Source organism: Oncorhynchus tshawytscha, linkage group LG13, assembly GCF_018296145.1.
Source record: "Oncorhynchus tshawytscha isolate Ot180627B linkage group LG13, Otsh_v2.0, whole genome shotgun sequence".
Lineage (NCBI taxonomy): Eukaryota > Metazoa > Chordata > Actinopteri > Salmoniformes > Salmonidae > Oncorhynchus > Oncorhynchus tshawytscha.
In genome coordinates, this window is record NC_056441.1 from 67,743,527 (window position 1) to 67,754,049 (window position 10,523).

General features: G+C 43.5%; 1 protein-coding gene across 3 annotated transcripts in view; it reads right to left on the minus strand.

The window, feature by feature from the left end:
• Positions 1–8,529, minus strand: part of LOC112265556 (endothelial cell-selective adhesion molecule) — a 68,231-nt gene extending 59,702 nt beyond the window's left edge. The window contains exons 1-2 of one of the 3 annotated variants that reach the window (XM_024442958.1): positions 8,393–8,478; positions 8,008–8,211 (exon numbers count right to left, since the gene is read on the minus strand). In XM_024442958.1, the coding sequence (XP_024298726.1) occupies positions 8,008–8,062 (55 nt within the window). In that variant the 5' untranslated portion in view covers positions 8,063–8,211; positions 8,393–8,478. Of the gene's footprint in view, positions 1–8,007 lie in introns of all 3 variants that reach the window. The other 2 variants (XM_024442956.1, XM_024442957.2) reach the window with 2 other exon arrangements.
• Positions 8,530–10,523: the final 1,994 nt, after the last annotated feature.

A 10,523-nucleotide genomic window follows, 5' to 3' on the forward strand; every position in this document is an offset into this window, starting at 1 on the left:
AATGACATCGCCAAAGTCGAGGATTGGTAGGACGGTCAGTTTTACAAGGGTATGTTTGGCAGCATGAGTGAAGGATGCTTTGTTGCGAAATAGGAAGCCAATTCTAGATTTAACTTTGGATTGGAGATGTTTGATATGGGTCTGGAAGGAGAGTTTACAGTCTAACCAGACACCTAAGTATTTGTAGTTGTCCACGTATTCTAAGTCAGAGCCGTCCAGAGTAGTGATGTTGGACAGGCGGGTAGGTGCAGGTAGCGATCGGTTGAAGAGCATGCATTTAGTTTTACTTGTATTTAAGAGCAATTGGAGGCCACGGAAGGAGAGTTGTATGGCATTGAAGCTTGCCTGGAGGGTTGTTAACAGTGTCCAAAGAAGGGCCGGAAGTATACAGAATGGTGTCGTCTGCGTAGAGGTGGATCAGAGACTCACCAGCAGCAAGAGCGACCTCATTGATGTATACAGAGAAGAGAGTCGGTCCAAGAATTGAACCCTGTGGCACCCCCATAGAGACTGCCAGAGGTCCGGACAGCAGACCCTCCGATTTGACACACTGAACTCTATTAGAGAAGTAGTTGGTGAACCAGGCGAGGCAATCATTTGAGAAACCAAGGCTGTCGAGTCTGCCGATGAGGATGTGGTGATTGACAGAGTCGAAAGCCTTGGCCAGATCAATGAATACGGCTGCACAGTAATGTTTCTTATCAATGGCGGTTAAGATATCGTTTAGGACCTTGAGCGTGGCTGAGGTGCACCCATGACCAGCTCTGAAACCAGATTGCATAGCAGAGAAGGTATGGTGAGATTCGAAATGGTCGGTAATCTGTTTGTTGACTTGGCTTTCGAAGACCTTAGAAAGCCACGGTAGGATAGATATAGGTCTGTAGCAGTTTGGGTCAAGAGTGTCCCCCCCTTTGAAGAGGTGGATGACCGCAGCTGCTTTCCAATCTTTGGGAATCTCAGACGACACGAAAGAGAGGTTGAACAGGCTAGAAATAGGGGTGGCAACAATTTTGGCAGATAATTTTTCAGAAAGAAAGGGTCCAGATTGTCTAGCCCGGCTGATTTGTAGGGGTCCAGATTTTGCAGCTCTTTCAGAACATCAGCTGAATGGATTTGGGAGAAGGAGAAATGGGGAAGGCTTGGGCGAGTTGCTGTTGGGGGTGCAGTGCTGTTGACCGGGGTAGGAGTAGCCAGGTGGAAAGCATGGCCAGCCGTAGAAAATGCTTATTGAAATTCTCAATTATGGTGGATTTATCAGTGGTGACAGTGTTTCCTATCTTCAGTGCAGTGGGCAGCTGGGAGGAGGTGTTCTTATTCTCCATGGACTTTACAGTGTCCCAGAACTTTTTTGAGTTAGTGTTGCAGGAAGCAAATTTCTGCTTGAAAAAGCTAGCCTCGGCTTTTCTAACTGCCTGTGTATAATGGTTTCTAGCTTCCCTGAACAGCTGCATATCACGGGGGCTGTTCGATGCTAATGCAGAACGCCATAGGATGTTTTTGTGTTGGTTAAGGGCAGTCAGGTCTGGGGAGAACCAAGGGCTATATCTGTTCCTGGTTCTAAATTTCTTGAATGGGGCATGTTTATTTAAGATGGCTAGGAAGGCATTTAAAAAAAAATTAAAAAATAAAAATATCCAGGCATCCTCTACTGACGGGATGAGATCAATATCCTTCCAGGATACCCCGGCCAGGTCGATTAGAAAGGCCTGCTCGCAGAAGTGTTTCAGGGAGCGTTTTACAGTGATGAGTGGAGGTCGTTTGACCGCTGACCCATTACAGATGCAGGCAATGAGGCAGTGATCGCTGAGATCTTGGTTGAAGACAGCAGAGGTGTATTTAGAGGGGAAGTTGGTTAGGATGATATCTATGAGGGTGCCTGTGTTTAAGGCTTTGGGGAGGTACCTGGTAGGTTCATTGATAATTTGTGTGAGATTGAGGGCATCAAGTTTAGATTGTAGGATGGCTGGGGTGTTAAGCATGTTCCAGTTTAGGTCGCATAGCAGCACGAACTCTGAAGATAGATGGGGGGCAATCAGTTCACATATGGTGTCCATAGCACAGCTGGGGGCAGAGGGTGGTCTATAGCAGGCGGCAACGGTGAGAGACTTGTTTTTAGAGAGGTGGATTTTTAAAAGTAGAAGTTCAAATTGTTTGGGTACAGACCTGGATAGTAGGACAGAACTCTGCAGGCTATCTTTGCAGTAGATTGCAACACCGCCCCCTTTGGCAGTTCTATCTTGTCTGAAAATGTTGTCGTTTGGAATTAAAATTTCTGAATTTTTGGTGGTCTTCCTAAGCCAGGATTCAGACACAGCTAGAACATCCGGGTTGGCAGAGTGTGCTAAAGCAGTGAATAGAACAAACTTAGGGAGGAGGCTTCTAATGTTAACATGCATGAAACCAAGGCTATTACGGTTACAGAAGTCGTCAAAAGAGAGCGCCTGGGGAATAGGAGTGGAGCTAGGCACTGCAGGGCCTGGATTCACCTCTACATCGCCAGAGGAACATAGGAGGAGTAGAATAAGGGTACGGCTAAAAGCTATGAGAATTGGTCGTCTAGAACGTCTGGAACAGAGTAAAAGGAGGTTTCTGGGGGCGGTAAAATAGCATCAAGGTATAATGTACAGACAAAGGTATGGTAGTATGTGAATACAGTGGAGGTAAACCTAGGTATTGAGTGATGAAGAGAGAGATATTGTCTCTAGAAACATCATTGAAACCAGGAGATGTCATTGCATGCTGGGTGGTGGAACTAATAGGTTGGTTAAGGTATAGTGAGCAGGACTAGAGGCTCTACAGTGAAATAAGCCAATAAACACTAACCAGAACAGCAATGGACAAGACATATTGACATTAAGGAGAGGCATGCTTAGTCGAGTGATCAAAAGGGTCCAGTGAGTGGAGAGGTTGGTTGGGGGTCACGGCGATTTAGACAGCTAGCCAGGCCATCGGTAGCAAGCTAGCATAGGATGGAGGTCTGTTGTTAGCCACCTCTTGCGTTCCGTCAGTAGATTAGTGGGGTTCCGTGTGGTAGAGGGGATTAATCCAAATCACAACAACAAAAATAAAAACAATAGATATAGTTAGAGGCCCAAGAAGAAAACATAATAATAATAAAAATAAATAAATTGACCCCAGCCACAGACTGTTCTCTCCAAGAACAGAATAACTCTAACCACTAGGCTACCTGCCACCCAATCACTCTCGGTTGAGGTCAGTGATAAATTAGTCTACAGTACTAATGCCAAGAGATAAGCTATAGGTGTACCTACTGTAGGAGTCCCCTTATCCAGTTCCGGCATTTAGGTCACAGCAGATAAGTACATGTCCCTGGAAATTATTGATCTCCCACTCTAAGATGGAGAAGCTGTCTTCACTAAAGTATTGGGATTCTAGTAGGGGGGAAAGGTAGCACACAGGAGGGGAATTTGTAGCCAAATGTAAAACACACACTCTTTCTCTCACCCTCTCCCACCGTAGTAGGCTCCCAGATTTCCCCCAGGAACCCTCCTTAGAAGGTCCTTAGCCTCACAAAACCAGGTCTGGAAGATCTAAAACCAGGCACCACCTCCTAAAACCAGGCACCACCTCCTAAGACCAGGTCACACACCTAATCTACCCCATCCACCTGGCCCTGAGGCCTGCAGAGAGGATAACGCATGCTACTCTCTCACTCCTCAACGAATACTAATCTCTCATCTCCCCATAGCCAAAACCCCTCCTCGGTTCAAGCTCAGCCATCTTCTGCCCTTTCCCCTGACAAACCCATCTAGCTTTACAAACCTGTCATTTACCATTAAAGAGCTAACCAAACTCTACCAGCTCTATACCACAGACCCATCCTCTGCTATTACACCAACGGATCCCATCGCTCTACAATTACACACAAACAAATAATCTTCCACCAACTCACTACAAAACTCTACTCTTTGACCCGGTAACCCATCTCTTACCTGTACAACAAAGCCAACAGAATAAAGGCAGGTTTTCACACCTTTGTAACCTGCCTTGGAAATCAATGGCAAGACATTTTAAAATGTAAATGAAAGATGCTTTTCCAGACGTTTCCATTTTAACAAAGGGCTGTTTGTGTTGGTGCATGAGAGATAGAAGGGAATAACAGTTGTACATCCTCTATCTTAATGACATATTCAGGAAGCTGAGACTAGAACACCCCAGCCTCCCACTAGATTCAACACGATTTTAATGAATTGCAAAAAAAATATATATAAATCTCAACTGAATGTGGTTTTGTTCTGATCTATGGTGTGCAGCATGCTACACATCTTACCTCTACATACTGTCACATGTCCAGAACATCCAACATTTCAATATGATACTATTAACCCCTGGACATCAATGTATGAAAAGTGAAATTGAGTCAAACCTAATGACATAAAAATCAACACCTAAAGGTGAATAAATGAACTGAAAGACTATTGAGGCCAAAGCAAGGAGCACATTGTCTCAGTCAGTAATTGATAGAGTGGGATGATAGTGGCATGGCCTCACTGGCCTGTGTTTCATCTCATCTCCCTGGCAACCTGAGCCTTCCCGTTCCCCCCTCCCCTTCCCTACCTGCCCTCCCTTGCCTGATGTCTGCCTTCCAGTCTCCTGCCTTCCAGTCTCCTGCCTTCCAGTCTCCTGCCTTCCAGTCTCCTGCCTTCCAGTCTCCTGCCTTCCAGTCTCCTGCCTTCCAGTCTCCTGCCTTCCAGTCTCCTGCCTTCCAGTCTCCTGCCTTCCAGTCTCCTGCCTTCCAGTCTCCCTCCCTAACCTGACACCTGCCCTCTCCCTAACCTGACCTCTCCTACCTGCCCTGCCTGATGCCTGCCCTTCCCCACCTTCCCTGCCTGCGCTCCTCCACCTTCCCCCCCCTGCCCTGCCTGCACTAACTGCCCTGCCTTTCCTTATCTGCCCTCTCCCACATTCCCACCCTCCCCTCCCCTGCCTGATGCCTGCCTGCCCTCCACTGCATCATTAGTCACATGAGGACAGGATATAGATGGAGATGTGGTGAAGGGCTCCTGTCAGGCTGTGGCAGCACCAACACCGCCACCTTGACGGCAGTCAATCAGTGTGCCTCAGCCTCGCTTCACTGCACTCAATTGTCAGACTCAGCTTCACCATCAGAACCTCTCTGTTTCCTTCCCCACAAAGTTACACTGTACCATAGTAGACTCGACAGACAACATAAATCGCAGTACTATATGTTCGACTGAGTATTATTCATGCCACAAAGACAGGCCTATTTATAGGCCTATTTTCAACCCATTAAAAACACAACCATTGTAGGCTACTTTTGTCTTTCTGCTAATTCAGACAGACACATCAACAGATTGGCAGTGTATAAAATAAGGCTACTGTATGCTATTCTGAAGGGAGCTCAAACAACTAACAGAATGGAAAGAATCAGGAGTCTACCATAAATATTCAAATACAAATATTAAAACAACTCAGTGTAAGATGTTCGGCTATTCACTGTCAGTAGGAGTTAATGAGGTGAAATATTGACTGCGTAGGTGCTACACATCCTGGCTGCGTTGTGGGGGGTATATATATATATATATATATATATATATATAATTGTCCCATCTAACTGGGCATTAGCCTTGCTAATGATCTCTGCTGAGAGAGGAGCTAATTCTGAGGCACTGGCTCCCTCCGTTCCAGGAGGGGAGGAACCGTACTACTGTCAAATCATCTTTGCTACCAAAGATTTTTGCCTACCATAAAACACTACGATTACTTAGTGATTAATTGCTCACGTGTACCGAACATAAATGCACATATTTCAGGACAGTCCAGTATATCTCCTGTTATGGTTTGACATAGAGGGTGTCTACCCACTCTACCTAGAGTGGGTGAAAACACGCTTTAATTCTGAAATGTTCCTTCCTTATGTTATAAAATGCATTTTACAAAGACAAATATGATTCTTCATGTTCTGAATCGGTCAGTGGGGTATTTCTCTAACATATCATTAACATTATATGCAAAAAGTCAGATTTCGTAACCTAACCTGCTTCTCGCAGCGACTTTGGGGATATTACATGTTGTGGTGGTCGTCTTCAAAGTTCTTTCCACAGGTCGCAAAAAGCTAAATTAGCATGATACAAGCTGAATTAAATGTAAAAGGGTTACAAAATAAAAAGCTTGTCGTACGCTCAAAGCTCCGTTGACATTCCACAGAGATCAGCTTGTTTTTCTGAGAAATATTTGAAAAATAGGAATTTAGCATTAACATATAAAGCATATAATATAATGTCTCAAAATCAATATCTATCTAACCTCTATATTGTTTTATGTCCTCTGGATTCGAGAAGAAAGATGACGAGTTCAAATGTGAGCTGACAATGGTATTTTCCTGTTGTTTTACCATTTTTTTCCATGGCCTCCATTGAGATTTAGTCACCCTAATCTTGGCTATCCTACAATCAGGTGTGTTAACTGTGGAATAGTTCAAATACATGGAACAGCTGTGGATCCCCGAGGAGAGGTTTGAAAATCCCTGGCCTAGAGCCCTCAAATTCAAATGTGGACATCTAAGCCAGTTCCACTGCTTATTTTCTCCATTCTTCCCCTCTAACGCCATGTTTGCCATTTTAATACCAGTCCCAGCCAGTCAGTCAGCATCACTTGCGCTTTAATCTCATCAGCCAAGACCGCCACCCAGGCCGGCCAGTGAAGCTATACCGCCACGCAGGCCGGCCAGTGAAACTATACCTTGTCCTTGTTAAAAAACACCAAGGCAAATCAGCGGATTACAACTTCCTTTGACTTCAGCAGCGTGGTCTGGACAGTTTAGTGACAACCACAATGCTCATCTCACTGTTGCTGGGAGTCAATCACATATCTAGTATGGGGGTTCCTCAACATAACATGGGTTACAATAGGCCAGGGCTTCCCAACTGGCGGCCTGCAGGTGGTTTTATTCGGCCCCCCAAATAATTTACATTTTACTTTGGGGGATTAAAGAGACTAAAAACACCAGCATATCAGCTTTGAATTTTGTAAATCTTTTAATGATATTATATCTATTTGAGCTTCTTGTGATCCATTTGCGCTCTACAAATGATTTGTAATTATGTTCCATTCAAGAAAAAGAAAATCGGCCTGCGGCTGAATCTAGTCGATGATCCCTGCAATAGGCTAACTGTGAGTAAACCTGATTCAAATATACATCTCTACCATCAGAATCACAGTGCATTTTGATAGTTGCAACTGTCCTGACAGGTTAAAAAAATGTATGTAGCCAGTTAGATAGGTAAGAAAAGCAAACCACACCTTTCTCCCCTCAACTATTGAGGAAACCAACACATGGTTCAATGGTGCTTTGAAACAAGACAAATAATTGCAACCTAAAAAAACATGTAGGATATATTTTATTACTCCATGTACTAGATAACTTCATTTCAGGGGCTAAATCTCACGGGGTAATTTGACTTTTTGAAGATAAAAAAAATACAAAACTAGATTACACTATTACATATATAACACTATTGTAACAAACCCTGCAAATGCTTTTGGGACAGACAGTTGTTCCCACATTTCTAATCAATCTAATAGATCTGTTGATATCTAATCATGTAGATTTGGAGCCAAGATATGCTTTTCATCAGGCTAGAACCCTAGACTAGAGCGCGAGGTCTTCACACCTGATTTTAGGTATTCATAGGTGCAATCATGTTTATAAAACAGGTGGTAGCCTACCTCACATCCCTCTCAGTTCCAAATCTTATCAACAATTTGTGACATGTTTTTGACATCGCCTGAGGAATTTTCCAATGTCACATCTTCTGAAAGCTACACAGAATGACTAAAATGTAGTTCAATGTGAAAAAATAACTTCTACCACAAGCCTTTGATGACCATTCCGCCTATGTGTAAATAAATGACGCAGAGCTGGAACGACAATTATGTTTGAAATAGTGTTAAATGTGACAAACTTGTTTACATAATACAAAAATGGTAAATAGACTGACTAGTTGAGAAACAAAATGAGCTTACCTTGAAAAAACCATAACAATGATAGGAGCGCTCGGACTCTCCCTGATATCGCCATCACCCAACATTAAACGCACGTGCCCGGTGCGAGCAACAGGACGAACAGCGAATTTGGTAGTAGGCGTCAGTTGTCTTTTTGAAGTTCGTCTCCTGTTCGATGGGTTGTCCTCCGCTCGGATCTCGCGAAAGTGAATGCAGGAAGCAGAACTTCGACAGTATGGAAAGGTAATGGTTTATGAATTATTTCAGTTTTCCCGTCCTGCGAGAAAATATTGCAGAGCACTATCGCTGGTTCACTTCCACCGTACACGGTCAAAGACGTAACCATTTATCGATAAGTCAACTCGGTTTCCCTTGAGTTTACCCCTGTCACTCCACAAATCCTTACATTTGTGCTGGCGTCCCCTCGCTCCCAGAGTTGAAATGTAGACAGCGCTCTCCTCTCCTCTCCTCTCCTCGTCCTCGAAGTGAACCGTTACAATCTGCCAACTACCCGCCTGCACCTTTGCGCACATGACAAGCCCCGCCCCTATCATTATGGGCATGGCTTAATTTTGCACAGGTGGTTTTTGTACTGTCTGCTGTGTGACATCTCTACACAAGATTGATAATTTATAGTATTAATTACTATGAAATAAGGCTTGTAATGTAGTCTGTTTTGTCTTGTCTGGTGTAATTCTGTTTTATCTGGTGTTCTGTGTGAATTTAAGTATGCTCCCTCTCACTGGGCATGCTACCTGTGTGAATTTAAGTATGCTCCCTCTCACCGGATGTGCTACCTTGTCCCAGACCTGCTGTTTTCGACTCTCTCTACAACACCTGCTGTCTTGACCTCTGAATACTCTGCTATGAAAAGCCAACTGACATTTACTCCTGAGCAGTGGAGGCTCCTCAGAGGAGGAAGGGGAGAACCATCCTCCTAAGTGAAATTTCATAAAAATAAATATAGTGAAACATAAAAAAAGTTATCCTTTTTAGATAAAACTATATTAAATATATTACCAAATAATTGATTAAATAAAACTTTTTTGCAACGAAGGCCTGCAGTAACTTCAACAGCACTGTCTGGCGTAGCGCCATGGTGCAGCTGGAGGACAGCTAGCTTCCATCCTCCTCTGGCTACATTAACTACAATACATAACCCAGGAGGCTTGTAGGCCTCACCCCCTTCCATAGACATACATGGTAATTATGACCACTTCCAGAGGACATCCTTCAACCAATCAAAGCTTTTGCAGTATGAACTGACATGTTGTCCATCCAATCATAGAAATAGGGTCAGAGAATTAACCTATTGAGTTGTATTGGGATTGTGCCACAGAGCATTTTGGGGGTTTTATGTGTTGAGTATCATGGTGACATTGTTGGATAGAGATTAAGAGTGAAAAGTGATAGTTGAGCATTTTTGGGATATTATTCCATTTAAAAAATATATATTTCAAATGACAGGAGACTGAGGAGGTATATTATAAATTGTTTTCTTGGTTTTAGAACTTTATTTTTGTGTCCAGTTAGTGCAATTTTAAAACATGTGCCTTGCTAACTGTACCAGTGGGAGTGTGCAGTTTTCTGTGCCAGAATGGTAGAATAGCCAACGCTGCCGAAAATGTTGTGGACTTTTTGTTGAAGAACCCCTTTCATTCTCGGGTACACCGAAAAGGTGTGAATTAAAAGCGAGGGTCGACCTCTTCCTCAGATCAGTTTCATGAAGGATGATAATGTGAGGCCATTCAATATCACCCGGTATCAAAAGTATAGCTGATTAACAGGGAGCCTTTCATCAAGCTGCCTGTATTGCTGGCCTTGACTGCGTTTTTGGACATGTAAGAATGTGCTTTTAGAGGACAGGATGAGATGGAAAGTTCCGCCAACAAGGACAACTACAAGGAGCTTGCAGAGGTAATTTCACGCTAAGATGCTTTACTTGCTGAAAGTTCAACTGTCTTTTCTGGGATATCAAAAACAATTCTGAATGATTTGACAGCTTCCATCGCATCGTCCATTAAAATATGAACGCTTCTATCACACCGACAGTAACACTGCATTTTGGTACACCAGAATTACATTCATTGCCAATGAAACTCTGCGTTTGCCTTGCGGCACTCGGTTGCAGAGGCAGTTGGAGTGCGTTCGCTGTAGTGCTTACGTTGGATTTATCGAACGTGTGCGTAAAACTGTATGGTAGACGGCTTGACAGAAATGGTAGCAGAAGGTGAATGTTGAAAAAAGAATTTATATGAACAAATATAAGGTAGCTGCAGTTAGACAGGGCCAATAGTTTTTTTCAGGAGTAAAAAATATATATAATGTGACCTGATTAGGAAAAACTGGTACCATCATAGCCCATATTAAACCCTTTTACAACTGATTAATCACTGTCATACCTTATAGGGTCCAGAGTTTTCCTAGTTAGGTGAAAACTCCAGGTCCCAGGGGGTGAAAACTGCACCACCGCTCTGGGACCTATGGTGGAACCAGTCTGCTTGCAGTTGTCAGTTATGTGTTTGTTTGACTTTATG